Source organism: Octopus bimaculoides, chromosome 1 (genome assembly GCF_046866305.1).
Source record: "Octopus bimaculoides isolate indiv1 chromosome 1, ASM4686630v1, whole genome shotgun sequence".
Classification (NCBI taxonomy): domain Eukaryota; kingdom Metazoa; phylum Mollusca; class Cephalopoda; order Octopoda; family Octopodidae; genus Octopus; species Octopus bimaculoides.
Genome location: NC_142928.1, coordinates 26,139,847 through 26,161,439, shown reverse-complemented (window position 1 = coordinate 26,161,439; position 21,593 = coordinate 26,139,847). Strand labels below are relative to the sequence as shown.

Sequence of the window (21,593 nt, the reverse complement as noted above, 5' to 3'; positions counted from 1 at the left end):
CTTCGAAAGAATATTATGAACGAATTAAAACAGAACTTTAATCTATTGAATAAATTAGTATTTTATAAAATTGATCCCTCCTTGGTAGAGAAAAAGTGTGCACGTATACATGTAAGCATGTATGTGAGTACGCATCTGTTTAATCATACCATGTTTCTAAGTGTGAGTATATATATATATAATATATATATATATATATATATATATTCATACAAATACTGGAACATATGCATGGATGTGTATCTATATATGTATGCATGCATGTGAGCGTGTATGTATGCGTGTAGGTATGCGTGTATATATATATATATATGGGAGAATATACAAAAAATAACAGACGAGGACAGGTGGTGTAAATAACAAAAGTATATATTAGTATGACGCTCGGGAATACGGAAAGTCTTTGACGTTTCGAGCTACGCTCTTCAACAGAAAGAATACGGAGACAAGGAGAAAAACACGGAGAAAAAAAATTGAATAGTGTTCAGTCAACGGTCAATCATAATAATGGCCGATCATAACAATGACTGACCGGAAGTTAGAAATTCTTATTTCAGGAGAGCTAAGAAAGGGGGAGATAACAAACGGTGATCGGGAACGAGGGGCTGTGTGTGGGAGGTAGACTGCTGGTGATCTTGACGTATGTAGTGTGAAAATGGGGGAAGGGAGAAAGGGAGAAAGTAGTTGGTCAGTTGTAGTGTGTGCGTGGTGTGATGCGAGGGTATTGGTGTGGTGTGCGTGGTGTGATGCAAGGGTATTGGTGTGGTGTGATGTGAGGGTGTTGGGAGGTGGGGAAGGCATGGGTGGAGTGTGGGGTAGAGGTAGGGGTATGTGGGTAGGGTGGGGTATGTAGGTAGGGGTGGGTGGTGGGTTTAAGGAATTGGATGGGGTGGAGTGGGAAGGTAGAGTAGGAGTATGTTGGGGTGTGGTGGGATGAGCTTATGAGGGGGTGTTGACGAGGAGGGAGAAGGGGAAGGTGGATGTAAGAGAGGGGGAAGATGGGTATGGGAGGGGAGAGGAAGAGAGGAGAGGGAGAGAGGAGAGAGGGTGGGTATAAGAGAGGGAAGGGGGATTGAGAGAGGGGGAAGGTGGGTATGGGGGGAGAAAGAGGGGAAGGTGGGTATGGGGGGAGAAAGAGAGGAAGAGAAAGAGAGGAAGAGAAAGAGAGGAAGAGAAAGAGAGTGAGAGAGAGGGAAGAGGGGTATGGGGGGGAAGAAGAAAGGAAGAGAAAGAGAGTGAGAGAGAGGGGAAGAGAGTGAGAGAGTAAGGGTGAGAGAGTAAGAGAGTAAGAGTGTAGAGAGTAGGAGAGTAAGAGTGTAGAGAGTAAGAGTGAGAGAGGGGGGAGTACGAAAGAAGAGAGTGAGAGAGAGTAAGAGAGAGGAGAGAAAGAGGAGTGAAAGAGTAGGAGAGTAAGAGTGAGAGAGGGGGGAGTACGAGAGAAGAGAGTGAGAGAGAGTAAGAGAGAGGAGAGAAAGAGTAGGGGTGAAGAGAAATGGGAGTGGAGAGAAGTATGAAGAGAGGTGAAGAGACGTACAAAGAAGTAGGAGTCGGAGCAGTAGGTGGGGGAGGGGAGAGATGGGTGGTAGGAGGGAGGGTGGGTGAGAGAGACAGGAGGAGGGGGTTAGATGAAGAGTGGAGGGGAGTTGAGCCCATGTGATATATATAAATTTATTTATGAGGGTAGAAATTGATATTAATCAATTTGAACCAGTGGTCTAGCATATGTGCATCTTTGATCATAATCAGAAGTAGTGGTGGAGCATCATAGCCATGTGTTGAGAGGAATTCTTTGCGGTTTGGATAATTCACCTTTGGAAACATGGGTGTTTTACTCCACATCCTTAAACACGAGGGACCTTTTGAGCGGGATACCTGAAGAAAATTCTAACTGGGCCCCACCCACAAGGTCATGCACTGTTTATCTTGATATGATATCACTATGTCGTGCACATATAGTTGTGATGCGTGGTTAGATGATTCGGCATCTATTTCTAGCATATAGGAATCTACTTTTGCTGGTCATCCCTCTTCTCTCTCTATATATATATATGTATATATAAGGCTCTATGTGTTTGTATGAATATGTACACTCATGATAATACTCACGATGCACAAAGACTTAAGCATCTTGTATTTAATTTAAATATACACAGGCTCTGTTGGTTTATAAATTAAGTATACGTAATTATATTGTATTTATTATAAGTATTCTCAAGTTCAGTTGAATTATAAATTATTCAATTTAAAGTTACAAAATATTCTATATTCGTTAGCTAATGAATTTTACAAATATATTCTTATAATTTATAAAATATGGAATTATATAAGATACAAGTTGTATATGAGTTTTAAGCAACACATGTTGCAAATTATGATAACCACGTGGTAGTCGACTTAATCTTTCATAAAATATTCAATAACGTCTGCGTTACATATTCATACGTCGTTATTCTATCCGTTTTTACGACGCGTATTCATCGTCGCTTCCATCACTTTGTATTTCGACTTTTCGTGCACACGCACAAGCTGTAGCTATTTGAATTACTTTTGGTTTATACACGTACAGTCCATCAACACATTCATCGCTACGTTTAAGGACAGTCATTGGAGTATATACCATCACACATTCGTGGTTGCTGTCAGAATCGAAACAGTCTTTACAGCGACACACAACTTCGGTGCGGGATGGAGGGAAAACTGTTGAATCATGGGTAATGTTCAGGTACCAAGGGCAGGTTGAACGTTCACGGATGATATTGCTGGCTACAGAAGCCGTTGGGCAAGTTTTATCTCCGTCTGTCAGGGTGTTCTGCTTACTTGCGGCTGGAGCTATTTCAGCTGGTAGAAAAAAGTTATTGCCACTGGCTGCACTGGTCAAACTCTCGTATTCAACTTTCAGATTGGTTGGTATTTTACACTCGGTTGGAATTGATGCCGATGATACAAGAAAGACGATGTTGAATAGAAATATAGCAATACTGGAGAGAACCTATCAGAGAAAAATATATGTTTGTCAAGGTTACTTTGGATTTCAGACATTTATCAGCTTTCGACGCATATATCAATGTATGACGAAAAACTTTAAGAAATTCTATTGCAGAAAGTTGAATGAGGGACAAATACGAAAGTGATACGCGAAAACACAAATATGACCCCCAAAAAAAAAGAAATCTAAAATCTAAAAAGTTTTGTTTGTAATATATCTCAATTGATAAGTTTTTCAACAGTGGTCGATAGAAGGAGTTTCAGTCAAGTAAAAAGGAAGTAAAAGAACGGAAAGGGGATTATGCATATATAATATATACTTATATACTAGGGTTAGACCGTAAATAGAAAACAAGGTGGAAAAAATAGTACTCAAATACCGGAGGTAGAGTAATATTTTTTTTAATAAAGTATATACGTATATATATATATATATATATATATATATATATATATATATATATATATATATATACAGAGATGCAGCGAAGAAGTTTGTCAGTGAACAGGTCGCGGTCTCAAAGCGACGAAAATATTTTGGCAAATTAAAAATTAAATGTTGAAGTAAATCTAACGGTTTTTGTGTGTTTCTTAAATGGCTTATAAACACCTTCCACGCTGCAATTGTTTTCTTTCCAGCGCACGATCTCAGATCAGGTCACTTGCTATGCAAGTACATCTCCGTAAACATATATATATATATATATATATATAGATATATATATATATATATATATATATATATATATATACAGAGATAAAATAATCGGGTACAAACAGCAACAATAGACACGTATATGTGAGTTTATAAATAAACAACTGGCGCGTGTTAAAAAGCGTCACTCGATATAAGGAAGTTTTAATTTTGTTAAACACGGTGGACTACATAGTTTTAGAATCCATACTCTGTTAGTTACCTAATAAATGATTGTGGATGTGGAGAATATAATTTAGTCTCTTGACATAGTTCTTGACATAGTTCTTGACATAGTCTCTTATAGTCACAAAATTTATATTCAGACTTGGGGTATTTGTAAATTTTGACTGATAAACAATGGAACGAAATCGTGGTCACAGTCAATTATAAACTTGACATTTATGTTGCGTATTATTTACTAGATACTGACTATTGAATAAACATTTTAAATTCAATGTGTGTCTGACAGAGTAAGTGGTAAGCGCGTATTGACCATTATTTATGTTATGTCTTATACGCACATACAAAATCACATGCAAGCGCGCACGCACACGCACTCATATACACACACACGCACACACATACACATATATATGTACAGGGGCCATATGCCATGCGCCCCTAACACAGTTCACTTCCACAGTGTATAAATTCAATGCAATATGACTTCTTCTCGACAACAGGTCTTGCTGTATTTAACATTATCCCAAAACAAATCAAATAGAAAAAGATACTGTCACATGCAAATCAAAGCTCTATAAATTTCTTCAAGGGATACCAGATAAGCTACATCCTACCTGAATATATATATATTAGTCAACAACAAAACCCAATATACAAGGGGCATTATATCCAAAATCTTTACTTAAAAATGACTTAGGCGATTTTATCCGGTAGTGACAATAAATTAGATACGGCCTGAGCCAATATTTAGCTGAGTCATATCTAAGTTATCCCAGTTATCTTATATATCTATACACGCACATTTACCATACCAATATACTTTCATGTATGAGCATATGAGTGAACGTATTTTGTACGTCGGTCAGTCAAGGTGAATATGGTTTCAAGGCCAATCTCTAACACTTTCTGTGATATGAAAGCAATGATTATATTTGCGTTGCATGTCCTTGTAAGGAGAGACAGCGCTCAAAAGTGTATTATTGATTATTTTTAGTAGACGGTTACTCATTTATACTCAACTCCGATTCTAGATAAATAAGAACTGTGATTAACGAAACTTTGAGTATAAATTTCCCATTAACATAGAAAACTAATCAACAGATAAGTGAATGTATATATATATATTTTTTTTAAAGTTTCAGCTTAGAGCTGCGGCCATGCTGATATATATATATATATATATGTATGTATGTATGTATGTATGTATGTATATATATACATATACATACATACATATACATGAATATTTATATATATATATATATATATATATATATATATATATATATATATATATATATATATACTCATATGTAGGATGAAAATATTATTACAAAGATAAATATAGCAAATAATATCATTGTACTTACTGTAGATGTCTTCATTGTAATGTTCGATTACTTGGCAGTAAATGTAGAGTCGGTAGATGTATACTATTATTATTTTCAACTTAGGCCGAATTGTTCTCTTCTCGATGTGATAGGCGTTCTTAATGATATTAACCAGTCCCCAGGTTGCTTATATATAATATAAATACAAAGCGGAATTGCATTGTGCAAAGTATATTGTCATTCAACGAAAACATTAGGGACGCAAAATGTTCGGAAATGCATTTTTCCGTCGAAGCTGCAAATCCGGCAATAATCTATCACATATTGGAAATAAGAACTTCTTGTGACCGACATACTTCTTCTAAAATGTGTTAAGAGGAACAGGAGATTGATTTGTTTACAGTTTACTAACCTGTTAACCCACATAACACGGGAGCGGTATCTGTGGTCATGATTGACCCACAGGTACCGGAAACTAAAAAACATTATACTTGTAAATTTCATTTTAATACTATTGTGCTTGTGTATGATTAGACAATTTTATTCTTCTTTTTCACATTTCAAATATTAAATTTGAGTAAGGTGCTTTCATATGAGAAGCGTTGCATAACGAGTATATAATGTTCAAATTCAAAGCTTTTTTTAAAAATAACAGGTGATAAATGATATAAAGAATAACTTATATTTGTATTTAGCTATTGATATATCTGAATGGTTAAATTGTGTCCAGAGTTATGTCATATTTGATCATTTTTGTTCTCGTGGGTATAATTCCCTTTCTTGTGCTAATGTTATTTTGCAGAGCCTCTGGTCATCGTACATATTTCAGGTGAAATTAAGTTGACGGTACAAGACCGGCAATATGGACATTTCTGACAATTAAAATGTACAGAATTTATCATACATGGTGACACGCTCACCCGCGCTAACATTTTGTTAAATACAAGCATGTCTGAGGAATGCTTAGCCACTTATATGATAATATAATATGCAGGTTGTCCAAATTGTTGTTCATGAGCGAAACCGACGGAGATGCTTTTACCTAAGTAACATAGAATATTAGTAAAACGATTTATTGATAGGATATCCTTTTCAATGTGGCATTTTCATTCAAATATTTCAAGACAGAGACAGTGGTATAAATTATTATATAGGAATAAATTAAATCTTCTGTCGTTCAGTCCGTGATATGTATAGACACCACGTCCAGGAGCAATTTCTAATTATATCTTCGTCGAGTTAAATTGAGATTCATCAATGACAAGGTAACATTGTGGTATCTTCGGCCTGATGAGAAGCTAGAGAAGTATCACCTGCTCCGCGACCTCAATTTGGATATATATATATATATATATATATATATATAAATATATATATGTGCGTGTGTGTGTGTGTGTATGTGTGTGTGTGTGTGTGTGTGTGTGTGTGTGTGTGTGTTGCAAACAACTTGCATATGCAAGTGCTACCAGTCAAGAACTCCGCATACCGGAAGCCAGCAAGTGTATGGGGTCATCAGGAGAGAATGCGCGCCGTTTCGGGGCCTACCTCTCGACGGCATCAATGCGCAGCGGCCCCCCTCACTGATATGAGGCCCCGCTTGCTAGATCAAATATATATATATATATATATATATATATATATATATATATATATATATGTGTGTGTATTATATGTTACTTAGGTAAAATCATCTCCGTCGGTTTCGCTGATGAACAACAATTTGGACAACCTGCATATCATATTAACATATAAGTGGCTGAGTAATCCGCAGACATGCTTGTATGATCTTTCTGATTTGGCGAACAGCATTTTTTATTTAGTTTTTATTTAGTTTTTATTTAGTGTGTTTTCTATCGAAACACTTTAAGACTTCGTATACTCGTATATATTGTCACATAGAACAGAGAAAAATTTTTATATTCGAAGTTATTTCATGTTAAAAGTTGTCGTATTTCGGTAATTTCAACCAATCACTGACGTCTATTGAGGTGAAAACATGGGACATGATACACCAGTTTAATTTTAAAATGACTTCAGAGATTCTATCAGGTGGTTTTATTAAGTAAGACATGGCCGGGGTCAACATTTGGTCAAAACATATGCTAGTAAGCCATTAATCCTATATGTATATACACGCACACACATCATACCAATATACATTTATATATGTTCGTGTGAATGTATGTATGTGACAGTCTATGAGTATTTTTTTTAATAAAGGGTTCAATCCAAACTTTTATTCTTCCGTCAGTCAATGGGAATGATTTTCAAGCCCAAACTTTTAAAGCTTTCTGTGATATGAAAACAACGACTATGTTTTTTGGTGCATTTCCGTGTAAAGACTTGAAAAGTTCGCAACATAACTGCACATTATTTTTGAAATGCGGTTACTCATTTATATTCAAATGCGATTATATCTATCTATCTATCTATCTATCTATCTATCTATCTATCTATCTATCTATCTGTCTATCTATCTATCTATCTATCTTTCTATCTATCTATCTATCTATCTATCTATCTATTCTATTCTATGTTATATATATAGGGTTAGGGGATCTTTCTGATTTGAAGGACACCATTTTTTAGAGTTCGGGTTAGGGTTAGGGTTAGGGTTAGGGTTATGAGTATTTTTGCCAAATTTAGTGAAAATCTGTTCAATACACCGCCACAATTTTTTCATGAAATTTGGCAAACATACTCATAACATTAACCCTAACCCTAACCGTAAAACCCTAACTCTAAACCCGAACACTAACCCTAAAACCCTAAAGATAAGACCAGTACAAACGCACGAACGATGTCATAAATAACAGTACCGCCGATAGTTGTTGTTGACAAACAACGGCACTAATTTTATTCATGGGAGAAGATCCCATTACACCGCCACAACGTGTTGTTGACAATCCACAGCAGTAATTGCTTTCACCTCAATAGACGTCAGTGATTGGTTGAAATTACCGAAATACGACAATTTTAACACGAAATAACTTTAAAAATATAAAATTTGTCTCAACAATGCTAAGAGTAAAATATGTTTTAGATAACAAATTCTACCAGTGCCCTAAGTCTGAAAGTGTTTCGTTAGAAAAGAAATGGTGTCCGCCAAATCAGAAAGACCCTGCTTGTATTTAACAAAATTTTAGCGCGGGTTGATAATGTGATAATGATGGATATTTTAATTGTCAGAAATGTCCATATTGCTGGTTTTGCACCGTCAACTTAATTTCACCTGGAATATCTACGATGACTAGAGGTTCCGGAGAATAACATTAGCGCAAGAAAGGGAATCATACCCAAGAGAACAAAAATGATCAAATACGACATAACTCTGCACACAATTTAAGCATTCAGATATATCAATAACTAAATACAAATCTAAAGATATTCTTTATATCATTTATCACCGGTTATTTTGAAAAAGTTTATGAATTTGAAAATTATATAACCTTTATTTGAAGATTACATACGCTTTATTCAACGCTTCTCATATGAACGCGCCTTACTCAAATATAATATTTGGAACGTGAAAAAGAAGAAAACAATTTGTCTAATCATACACAAGCAGAATGGTATTAAAATAAGATTTAGAAGTATAATGTTTTTTTCTTAACTTCCGGTACCTGTGGGTCAATCATGACCACAGATACCGCCCCCGTGCTATGTGGGTTAACAGGTTAGCATTATAATGTCCTGTTCCTCTTAACACATTTTACAAGAATTATGTCGGTCACAAGAAGTTCTTATTTCCAATATGTGATAGATTATCGCCGGATTTGCAACTTCGACGGAAAAATGCATTTCCGTAATATTTTCCTTCCTTCTACATTCCTTGAATGACAATATACTTTACCTGTGATAATTCCGCTTTCTATTCATATTACATATAAGCAAACTCAGGACAGGTTAATATCATTAAGAACGCCTATCACATCGCGCAGAAACAATTCAGCCAAAGTAAAAAATAATAGTTATATACCTGCAGACTCTACATTTGCTGCCAAGTATTCGAACATTACAATGAAGACATCTACATTAAGTAAATAAGCTTTAACGATTTTAGTTGCTATATTGACGTTTTTAGTAACATTTTCACTTTGTATATATATATATATATATATATATATTGTCCAAAGGGGCCCCAATCATACAGGGGACAAACAAGGACGGATAAAGGGATTAAGTCGATTATATCGACCGTAATGCGCAACTGGCACTTATTTAATCGATTCCGAAAGAGTAAAAGCTCGACCTCGGTTGAATTTGAACTCAGAATGTAACGGCAGACGAAATACTACTGCTAGGCATTTCTCCCGGCGTGCTAATGATTCTGCCAGCTCGCCACCCTTTCTATCTATCTATCTATAGATGGATAGATACATAGATGTGTGTGCGTGCGCGCACTTGTGTGTGATTGTGTGTATGCATGTATGCTGTTGTTCATTTATTTACCTGTTGATTAGTATTAGATGCTAATAGAAATTTTGCGTTCAAAGTGTCTTTAATCACACTGTTGATTTATCTAGAATCTCATTTGAATATAAATGAGTAACCGCATTTCAAAAAATAATGTTTAGTAATGTTGCGAACTCTTTAAATCTTTACACGGAAATGCAGCAAGAAGCATAGTCGTTGTTTTCATATCACAGAAAGCTTTAAGAGTTTGAGCTTGAAAATCAGACGCATTGACTGACGGAAGAATAAAAGCTTGGATTGTATCCTTTATTAAAAAAAAAATACTCATAGACTGCCATACAGATACATTCACACGAACATATATAAATGTATATCGGTATGATATGTGTGCGTGTATATACATATAGGATTACTAGATTACTAGCATATGTTTTGGCTAAGTGTTGACCATGATACTTGTGTATCATGTCCCATGTAAATTGGTAGATTTTGTTGACTGATATGTATCCCTATAGAGGTAGCTTGTCTGGTATCCGCTGCAAAAAATATGGTCCAGCTTTCATTTGCATGTGATGGGATCATTTTATATTTTATTTGTTTTGGGATAATGTTAGAAAGAGCAGGATCTGTTTAGGAAAAGAAATTGTGTTGCAGTGAATTTATGCAATTTGAGCGAGAATTATGGTAGGGGTGCATAGCACATAACCCCAATCTACAAATTTTTAGGTATTGATAGATAGATAGATAGATAGATAGATAGATAGATAGATAGATAGATAGACAGACAGACAGATAGATAGATAGATAGATAGATAGATAGATAGATAGATAGATAGATAGATAGATAGATAGATATACGTGTGAATGTGAGGCTTAAATAATGGTCAACGCATGCACACCACTCACGCTATCAGATACACATGTTTGATTTAGTAAATTTCTTGTATATAATATACAACATAAATCTCGAGTCTATAACTGACCGTGACTAAAATTCCATTGTATAGTTTATTCCTCAATACTTTACAAATACCAAAAATTTATGAACATAACTTTCGTGACTCTAAGAGACTGTCAGAGAATATTTATTCGAATGCATTGTAACGTCTTTTAGCGTCTTACGGCTTACATAAAGTGGCTAGATTTGGAGGAAATTCAGATTTATTTATAAACTCACATAAATGTGTCTATCTTGCTCTCCGTACCCCACTATCTATATAGTTCCCTTTCGTTTCTCTCGCTTCCTTTGTTTCTCGACCGAAACACCACATAACAATTGCTGTTGAAAAACTTATCAGTTCAGATATACTACGAGTAAAAGTGATCTTCTCATCGAATATTGAGAATCTGTCGTAGCTTCAATTGCTTGAAGCATTGAAGGCGCTTCAAATGACGGCGATACAGCGTCCAAATCTCGCAGGCGTAGAAAAGAGTTGACAGGACAATGGCACAGAACACCATGATCTTTGTGCGGATGGTCAGCGCGAGATTGAAAAATACACGTTAGCTGAGTCTACCGAAAGCGGAGTGGACCGCCTTGATCCGGTCCTTCACGTTCTTTTCACACTTGGGTGAGGAAGATCTTCGAAAGGATACTCCCGAGGTATGAGAAGTCGTCAACTTCTTCCAGTGGTTGGCCGTTGAAGCTAATGCTCGTGGATGGGCTGTTCTGGCCTGGTAAAGTTTTGATCAGGGTCTTGGTCTTTGATGTGTTTACGTGCATCTCGAAGCGTTCGTAAACCGCGTTGCAAATATCACCCGTCCTTGGTAGGCCATCTGCGGTTCGGACAGAGTGGCATTGTTGTCCGCATACTGTATCTCATGGACTGAGATGGCAGAGGTTCACGTCTTTGCGTGGAGACGTGCGAGATTGAAGCGTCTGCCATCCAATTGATAGCACATGCTGACTGAAGCGAGTCTAGTGGGGTTTCGTTGAACATGAAAGCCATGTACAAAGAAAAGCAGGTTGGTACCATGTCACATCTTTGCTTAAGGCCCCCAGTGATGGGAAACAGGTATGTAAGGGCCTTTTGATGGTATGCCCTACTCACCATGCTGTCGTGAAGGGCAATAAAGTCCTCCGGACATCCAAAACGAGCAAGGACTGTCCACATTGCAGGACAGGGGATTTTGTCAAAGGCTTTCTTTAGATCCCAGAAGATGAACATTGCAGGCTGTTGTTGCTCTTGACACTTCTCCTTACTCACAATACTCAGGAGTGAGATGCCCCGATAATTGTTGGAATCCTCTCGATTTCCCTTGTAGTTGGTGATGATAGTTGCATAGCGGAAGTCGTTCAGGAGGGTCTTAATTTCCCAGATCTTGAAGAATAAGGAGCGTCAGATGTTTTCTCAACTTAGGACCTTCGTGCATGAAATACTTAAACGGGATGTTATCTGGGTCTGGAGCTTTGCTCGGCTTCATGCGCTCGAATGCCTAGTTAAGTTCATGGGGTGAGGGCGACAGGGACAGCCAATGACGGATGGGGAGCTGTGCGGTTTTTTGGAGGAGAACGTCAGGTGTGCGTGCGTGGTTGTTAAGTAGGCTCTCGAAATGGCAGCCAAGAACTGATTTTTGCTGGTGTGTTGCTTGCTTCTCGTTCAAGTTTTCGTTTAGATTGACCAGACCAGTTGTGGCTGCTCTCACTCTTCAGTTTGCACGGAGTGTACTCATTTCTTTCTTTAATTTGCATCAGGAGTTGCCTGAGTGGTACAGCGTAACATTCAAAAGCTGTTAGAATTCACTTGGTGCCTCTAGCACTATTACTTCGTCTCACAAGAATCCTATCTGATAATATGGAATTTGCCATTGGTCTCACCCAGAGACTTCGAGAGAAAACAACATAGAAGTTCATGTTGGTGGTATGCCTGGGGTATCATATATTTGGTTTTGCACATAGTATTGTTCAAGAGAATGTTTCAGAAAACATAGGGAAATTATGAGTTTGTTTTAAAATTTGAAATTACATAGTATATTATGCAGGATATGAACAGTTTCCACGAGCACTATCTTTTGAATTTCTGCTATTTGGGGGTTTCCTGATATCTTAGCTAGGTAGCAATCAACCCCTTTCCTATTATCCCTAGGGCACTTATGGCAACAAGTATTCTTTTCGTCTTGAGGTTCCACATGTTGCCAATTTCTATTTCAAGATCTTTATATTTGCTCGGTTTTTCGAACAAGTTGCCTTAAGAAGTTTTATAGCTTCAATAGGATTGAGCCCAACGCTCCGATCACCACTGGTATCAATTTTACATTACCCTCTCGCATTCCATACAGTCGTGCCATTTCTACTTTCGTGTCATTGGGTATGGCTACATTAATGATCTGACAGCATTTGTCTTCCTTATTGAAAATGACATTATTATTATTATTATTATTATTATTATTATTGTCAGTGTTATGACATTGTTGTTATTGTTCCTGTTGTTTTTATCATTGTCATGTGCGTTGTAGCCCTAGGGCTACAATCACGCTGGTGCACTAATATATTACTGATTTTGAATAAATTGCATAGTTTTAACTAATGACTGTATCTCAGTATTTCGCCAAATGCAATTGCGATCTCAGTTCACCCTCAGGTTGCATTGCAGGTTATACAACAGAAAAACACAAATAGTTTCCATTGTATATATGCATTATATGAACAATATCTCCTGGACATTCCTTATTCATCCAGAGAGTGATTTAACGTGTGTATGCATATAAATCAAAGATATAAGATACGAAAGAAACAAAGAATAATTCTGCGTTTGTAATATAAAATTGATTCAAACTTATGAATCCAATTACAATTCAGTTCACATTTATATATCTCTTCTTTACTGAATTACAAAAAAACATTATATAAGAAGGAAAAAAGATGTCGCACTTTCCTATACATATATGAAGATATACACTACGAAAAATTATATGAGCGCATTATAATAGACCTTTAATACATTGTATAAATTAGAATTTTATAATATTCTTAAAATTATAGTAAACCTTTTCTGGAAGAGGTAATGTATGCACGTACGCATGTAAACATGTATATATGTGTGTATGCATATGTGTAATTATACGCCTCTAAGTATATATATATATATATATATATATATATATATATATATATATATATATATACAGAGAGAGAGAGAGAGAGAGAGATAACTTTCTTTTATTAGCCAAACAGGGCTGCACACAGAGGGGACAAATACAACTGTAGAGCTTTTCTTTAAGAAAAAAAAAAATCCGATCAAAAGGGATCAGTAGGGGCAAAAAAAAAAAAATGGGGGTATCGTATATCACAGAAAATATCAATTGTGTAAAATGGGGTAACATTAGGTTTATCCATGGAGAGAAAAGCCTACGGAAAAGACCATGGTAAGCTCAGCAGGGAATAGACACATGAGAGCGAAGTGCTCTCTCTCTCTTTTTAAAAAAATTTTTTTTTTTTTCGATTTATAGGATCATGCTCAAAGAGGTATCGTCACTCGCACGAACCATCTTTGCTACATTCACCCACCTTTTAATGAAACTTTCACGAGACAAAAACTGTCTCTCTATTCTCATCTTCCTTTTCAAGTGATACTTGAAAAAGTTGATGAGCGATTGGCCAGAGAGGTAAGTTTTCGTCTCTAATCCTTTCGCTCGGGTCCACCACACACATTCTTTCACCATGGCCACCAGTATGATGAACACTGCCTTGCCTTCCCTGTTGAGGGACGGTGGTGGAGCAATTTGCACAATAGACTCGGCTGACAGGCGGACTTGTCCCACACGTGGCAGCAGCCGTTCGGCATAAGCTCACAGGTCGGAAATCTTTGGACACTGCACGAGTACGTGCAGAACGGTTTCGTCGCTCTGACCGCATCTCGGACATGTCGGTCCGGTGTGTCTCGAACCGTGTCTGTAAAGCTTATCCAGAACGGGTAATGCTTCTCGATAGCACTGCCAGGCCAGGGATCTCTGGTGGTTGTCCATAGGTCCCGGCCCGAAAGTTGTCCTGAACAGGTGGGTCAGGTGTTCCTCGTCGACGCCCAGATTCTTCCCGAGATCGTCGTCGCAATTCCCCTCCACTAATCATCTATAGAACGCTTTTGTGGAATCAAAGTTGCACAAGATTGATCCCGGACGGCAGAGTTGCTTGAGAGCAACGTGACACTCGCGGTGCCATTCGCCGAGCCTAGGTCTCTGTTTAATCCACGACTGCAGTTCGGCTAAGGAGACGAGCTGCGGGAAAGCGCGCCGCACAAACGGCGACCACACCTGTTCACCGTCGTCTAGGAAGCGCCGGAGATGCCGCAGTCACAGAGCGTGTCTGCGCATCATCAACCACGGCATACCCAGCCCTCCATTTAGCGGCTGTTGACAGCAAATGGATCGCCTAACCATCGGAACGCTTCCCTTCCACAAGAAGCGGATGAGTATGCGTTCCAGTTTGGTAATGGTAGGGTCGGGACAAGGCACGACAGTCAGACGGTATTCGATGACGGATGCAACGTACGCGTTTGCCACCTCCGCCCGACCTTTTAGGGATAGCTTCCTCTCGGCCCATTGCCGGATCAGAGTGACCACCCTAGTCGTTATTTGGCCCCAGTTCTTCTCCATTTGGAGGTCCGGACCGAACCAGACTCCGAGCAATTTAACCGGCCTGTCTGTCCAGCGTCCCACAGTGGAGACACTGTTAGGTACCGAGCCGCAAGCCCACTGACTTATCCCGTTACCGCTTCGTATTCTTTTAGTCTCTCGCCGACCAGCTCGATGTGCTTTTGGCTCGACACTATGACGGTGACGTCGTCCGCGTATGCAGACACGCTCGTCCCACATCCCAGCTCTCGTGGGATGCCTCTCAGCGTCGCCAGCTTCCGCAGTAGAGGCTCAAGAATCAATACATACAGAAGGACCGAGAGGGGGCATCCTTGACGAACCGAACGCATGATGCCGAAAGGTCTGGATAGATGACCGTTTACGCGAACTACCGAGCGGATGCCGCTGTATAAGGCAGCGATCCAACCGCGGAAGACGGGACCGAAACCAGCCGCTATGAGGACGGCTTCCAAGTAGTGATGGTTTACCCTATGGAAAGCTTTTGATTGATCCAAATTGATCAGCGCCCCACCCATGCCAGGTTCCTTAACTACCCTGTCCATGATGTAGCGGATCAGATGGAGGTTGTCATGGATACTCCTACCCGGCACGGCGCACGTCTGCACCCTGTCGACTAGTTTCTCGATGACAAGTGCCAACCTCTCAGCTAAGACTTTGGCCAAAACTTTCAAATCTGCGTTGAGCAGAGTGATGGGCCGAAAATTATCTATGATGTTCCCCTTGTTTGGGTCTTTCTTTAGTAGTGCCACTGCTCCTCGATTTACAAAGACGGGGATGCTCCCGTTTTGCTGCCAGTTGCAGTAGACAGCTGCCAAGACGCCTCCAAACAAGTCTGGCATATGACAATAAAGTTCGTAGGGCAGACCATCCAAGCCTGGCGACTTGTCTCCCTTACAGCCTGCCATCGCATCCCGTACGTCCGCGGCTGTGATGGGTCTTTCACAACACTCCGCCTCTCTTGCTGAGAGTCGTGGCAGGCCATGCAGGTAGGCACTAAAGTCTACTCTGCGTTCTGACCCACCAGTTGTCCCGAGCAGTCGGGCAAAGTGCTGTTGAAAGGCCTCGCACATCCTTTCAGGCTCGAGTAATTCACGCCCTTTTTCATCTGTCAGAGACCTAACGGTGGCTCAGTTGCCTCGTTGCGCCTCCGCTACTCGGGCCTCTCGGGCCGCTCCAACTCCCTCGTCCCTCAGAGCACGCATCCTAGCTCTGACAACGCATCCTTCGTGTTTGGCGTTGAAATGTTGGTCGAGGGCCAACCTCGCTGCAACTACGTTGGACGCGATGCCAGTACTAAGTGCCTCTTCTAAATTCTTAACTAGGTCTCCCTCTATTCTATTTCGGTCTAACGCTAGGGCGTTACTGTACCTAACCGATTCTGACTTGATTGCTTTTTTGAGGGCATACCACCATCTGTTGTTGATGATGGCACCTGTTAATGCTCTCTTAACTAAAGTGCTAATCCGGTCCTTGTAAGCCTGGCGTGCCGTGAACGACGTGTTCAGCTTCCAGTAACCGGGACCCTGTCTATGTGTCTTATCTAAGTCAAGCGTACAAGTGACAAATTTGTGGTCTGTGTAGCTGACTATGTGGAATTGTGGACAACTTACTCTATCCTTATCCACTGTCCTACAGAATACCCTATCTAAGTACGATCTGGACGACCCGATGCGGTTACTCCATGTCCACATTGGCACATTCGGGTGGTCCAGTCGGTACCTGTCAGACAGTTGGAAACGTCTAAGCAGGTCTTTGAGGCTTTTGCATCTCTTTCTATTGCTATCGCTGCCTGCGTAATCTAGATGCGTGTCCAGGGTAGCGTTCCAATCCCCCACTAGAAGTAAAGGTCGAAACGTTCCCAAGAAAACATCTAGACGTCGATAGAAATCTGGCCGGCCTGTTAAAGACGGTGCATAAACTGCTATCAGTCGAAAAGCACACCCATTGCTGCCGTCGACATCCAAGACGACCAGCCTACCCTCCGGGTCCAGGAAAATTGCTTTTACTTTGAGGTCCAAACTCTTCCGAAGAAGCACCGCGGTGCCTCCTCCACCCATTCGCGGCAGACACGGAGAAAAATAAATGTTGAAATGTCCGCCGAACATGTGCTGGAGGGCCCGCGGGCTGTGGAGTCTGGTCTCGCTGATGGCTATGACATGCAGATTTTGTGACTTGATGTCGTTTAACAGATACCCTTGTTTCCAAGGCGACTCCAAGCCACGTACATTTATACTGCCTATTTTGAACATGATTCTATCAAAATTTGTGTTTTACACACGAAAGGAGAGAGAGAGAGAGTTACTTACTGTCCGAAAGTTATTGGTTCTTCGCCTCACAGTCTTCTCTCAGAAGGTCTTTGTACAGTTTTTTAGATGAATATTTCTGAAATCTCCCTACTGCATCCGGGTAGAGAGATTTCAGTGTATTGTATGTGCTACGTGTTACGTGTATGATTTTGATGTGTTGTGGTGGTGTTGTGCGTGGGTGATTGCTTGTTTTCGTGTCATTTTCTGTTATGTTAGTGTTTGACCTAATGAATTTCATTAGGTCTGGATTGTTTGTGTTTATCGCTGTCAACATTGTTGTGGGGTTCTGTGTTGGTGCGTTTGTGTTGGTGTTTTTGTTTTCTGTGGATGTGTTGGTTTCGGGGCTGGTAAACCACCCCGCTTTGTTTGTTTGTTTTTCCGTTCTTTTTTTCCTCTTTTTCTTCTTCCCCCCGTGGCCACTTGCCAATCCTCTGTGTCATCTTCATCTGACGACATGTCGAAGGAATCGGAGGGTGGGAGGGGAAGGGTGTTGGGGTCTATTTTTGTTTGGTTTGATTTTGTTGTTGGTGGTGTTGGTGCTGTTTCGTGACAGTTAGGATGTGGTGTTTGGGTTTTTTGGGTGGGGTGGGAGTCTTTTTCGTGTTCCCTTCTTCTTGTGGGGTTGTTGTTGTTGTTGGTGGTGGTGGTGATAATGCTGATTCTGTTCTTGGTGGTACTGGTGGTGTTGTTGTTTGGTTCGGCTGGGTTGCTGGCTGCTGACGATTCTCCATTTCGTTGTACAGCTGCTTGATCAGTTGTGCATATGGCGGTGTAGGCAGTAATGCTGTTTTTTTTCTTGTGCTTTTGGTTTTCTTGTGGTTGTTGTTGTTGTTGTTGTTGTTTTTCTTGCTATTGTTGACGTTGTTGTTGCCTTTGCTCCTGGGCTACTGGGCATGTGTTTCGAAGGTGAGTTTTGCTACTACAAACGTAGCAAACTGGCCTTCTGCCTTCGACGGAAACATGGAAACTTGAATCCTCAGTTAATTGGATTCTATGTGGAATTTTATCGTAGTTTGCTGGATCAACTTGTACCAGGAGTTGAAATTCCTGGCCAATCCAGTTTTCATTGTACACGGCAGATGCTTCTAAAATGTTTATTTCCTCCTCTATGCCGAGACATATGGCAGATACGAGCCATTCTTCCTCAATTTCAGGAGGCACATTCGAAATCTTTATTTTCGTAACCCTACGACCAAGGTACGTAGGGATCATGAGCAGGTTCTCATGTTGTAATGACTTTGTGGAGAGGTCCTTGGCTCGCTGCTCGCTGTCGAGTCTTACCTCTATTGTTGCGAACTTCATTCCTCTCGTTATGTAAGTTTTATAAGACCATAGCCGCTTTAGGCACTCTCAACCTTTCCTTGAGTGAATTTTTCCAGTGTTTTTGTCTTTAAATTAATGGTTCTGTAGATGATAGTTTTTTATCTATGTTTATTTTAAAGTCCGCAGGTGTTTGAAGATGGACTGTAACGTCCTTTTTACTTAGCATGCTTTTGCATGCGAGTAATTTCTCTTTCGATATATTCAAAATTCTTTTTCTGGGCTTCAAAGCCTCGGCAAAGTTCGTGTTTGTTGTGGTGGTATCAGTGGTGAGGACAGTGGTTTTGTTAGCAAGGACATTTGTGTCGTTGTTGTTGTTGTTGTTGTTTTCACTGGTGACGGTGGCAGGTAAGACTGCTGTAGCAGCAGAGTTTTTACACGTGATGGTGGTAGTGATGGTGGTTGAGGCAGCAGCAGTAGATTCACAATCATTGCTCTTCTCCACCACCTGTCTGCGTTCATGCAGAGCGGCATTAAGTTCTTTCGCCTCTGGCATTAGAGGCGGGAAATCGGCCTTGTTGTATACCATAGCCAACGAATATGGCTAGGAACGAGGAAGATGTTTTTGAATTTTGGGAAAAAAAAGGCTCTAAATAGAGCTATTTCCGATTTGAAAAATATATATTCACGAAGTATTTTGTGTTATACACAACTTATACAAAATTTAAAAACAAAATAGGTCTTTTAAGAGGTGAAAAATGCAACTTACATGGGAGCCGATGTGTCTACCGTCCGTCCATGATGAGATAGATAGATAGATAGATAGATAGATAGATAGATAGATAGATAGATAGATAGATAGATCATATATGCTTCTATGTATGTACGTGTGTGTTTGTATGTGGATGTATGTGTGTTTGTAAATTTGAAAACGCCAGTCTTTATTGGAATCTATAAAATCATTTATTGTTTCGCAAATGGGTTATACTCTTCTACTTACAATTAAAATAGCGGTAAATAAATGTATTTACATACTATTCTTACATTCCGCTTTGATAAAGATAGATAGATAGATAGATAGATAGATAGATAGATAGATAGATAGATATAGATATATATGTGTGTGTCTGTGTGTGTGCGTGCGTGTATGTGTGTGTGTTTATATACATACATACATGTTCATATACGCACATATGGATATATATAAATGCAAGCATAGGTGTGTATGTACGTAAGTGTGAATATACGCATGCATTTATGCGAATGTATAAATCTGTTACAATAGGGTTCTATGTCCTTATATGAATATATATACTCACGATATATCTCACAATGCCCAAATACTTAAGTATTTTTATTTTTTATAAATATACTGTGGCACAGTTGGATATTAAATTATTCATTTTAAGGGGACAAAGGTTTTTATATTATTTTGCTAATAAATATTACAAATATATCATTATAATGGTGTTATTACTTCATTTATAAACTATGGAATTATATAAGATACAAAACTGTATGTGTGTTTTAAGCAACATATGTTGCAAATTATGATAACCACGTGGTAGTCGACTTAATCTTTCATAAAATATTCAATAACGTCTGCGTTACATATTCATACATCGTTATTCTATCCGTTTTTACGACGCGTATTCATCGTCGCTTCCATCACTTTGTACTTCGACTTTTCGTGCACACGCACAAGCTGTGGCTATTTGAATTACTTTTGGTTTATACACGTACAGTCCATCAACACTTTCATCGCTACGTTTAAGAACAGTCATTGGAGTATATACCATCACACATTCGTGGTTGCTGTCAGAATCGAAACAGTCTTTACAGCGACACACTACTTCGGTGCGGGATGCAGGGAAAACTGTTGAATCATTGGTAATGTTCAGGTACCAAGGGCAGGTTGAACGTTCACGGATGATATCACTGGATGCAGAAGACGCTCGGCAAGTTTTATCTCCGTCTGTCAGGGTGTTCTGCTTACTTCCGGCAGGAGCTATTTCAGCTGGTAGAAAAAAGTTAATGCCACTGGCTGCACTGGTCAAACTCTCGTATTCAACTTTCAGATTGGTTGGTATTTTACCCTCGGTTGGAATTGACGCCGATGATACAAGAAAGACGATGTTGAATAGAAATATGGCAATACTTGAGAGAACCTGTCAGAGGAAAAAATATCTTTGTCAAGGTTATTTTTGATTTCAGACATTTATCAGCTTAATCAAAAACTGCATTTACTTTCGACGCATATAACAATGTATAACGAAAAACTTTACGAGATTCTATTACCAGAAAGTTAAATGAGTGACAAATACGAAAGTGACACGCGGAAATATGTTAACAACATAATATAATAAAGCTAACACCTAAAACGGTTTGTTTGTAGTATATCTCGACTCATAAGATTTTTAACAGCGTTTGGTATAAAAATTATTAGTCAATCAAATAAAGGAAAAGGAAGTATACGTATATACTTATATACATATATTATAAAGAGAGAAAGGGCAAAATGGAGCACGAAGGGTGCAAATAAGCACATATGTGCGAGTTTATAATCAACTGGAGCGCCGAAGAAATATACTCTGATAGACACACCAAGCATTAACAAGAAATTTTTCTGAGCGTCTTTCGAATGAAACCGATAACAGTCTCTTACAGTCATGATATTCATATTCACATTTACGGTGGTTGTAAAGCATTGACGAACAAACATTGGAACGAAATGGTAGTCTCAGTCAGTTATGGTCCCGCATTTCTATTGTGCATTATTTACAAAAAACGCACTATTGAATAAACATTTTAAATCAAATAGGT

At 39.1% G+C, this 21,593-nt stretch overlaps 2 protein-coding genes across 2 annotated transcripts in view; both read right to left on the bottom strand.

Annotated features, from left to right (window-relative positions):
• Window positions 1–2,461: 2,461 nt before the first annotated feature.
• Window positions 2,462–12,466, bottom strand: LOC128250032 (interleukin 17-like protein). The gene is made up of 3 exons (XM_089359323.1): window positions 12,431–12,466; window positions 11,664–11,933; window positions 2,462–2,989 (listed from the first exon to the last, which is right to left on the bottom strand). Exons 1-3 carry the CDS (start codon window positions 12,464–12,466, stop codon window positions 2,462–2,464), a joined length of 834 nt encoding a protein of 277 aa, XP_089215449.1.
• Window positions 12,467–20,410: 7,944 nt separating this feature from the next.
• Window positions 20,411–21,593, bottom strand: part of LOC128250029 (interleukin 17-like protein) — a 4,732-nt gene continuing 3,549 nt past the window's right edge. Inside the window, exon 3 of the mRNA XM_089359227.1 lies at window positions 20,411–20,938. Within this exon, the coding sequence (XP_089215353.1) occupies window positions 20,411–20,938 (528 nt within the window). The remainder of the gene's footprint in view (window positions 20,939–21,593) is intronic.

Coding starts and splice junctions, on each gene's coding strand:
- LOC128250032 (XM_089359323.1), bottom strand. CDS start 12,466: ATGAACTTCTATGTTGTTTTCTCTCGAAGTCTCTGG. Junction 11,934..12,430: donor TTTTCTCTCGAAGTCTCTGG/GTGAGACCAATG, acceptor TTATTCTTCAAG/ATCTGGGAAATTAAGACCCT. Junction 2,990..11,663: donor TTGCCCTTCACGACAGCATG/GTGAGTAGGGCA, acceptor TTTCTCTGATAG/GTTCTCTCCAGTATTGCTAT.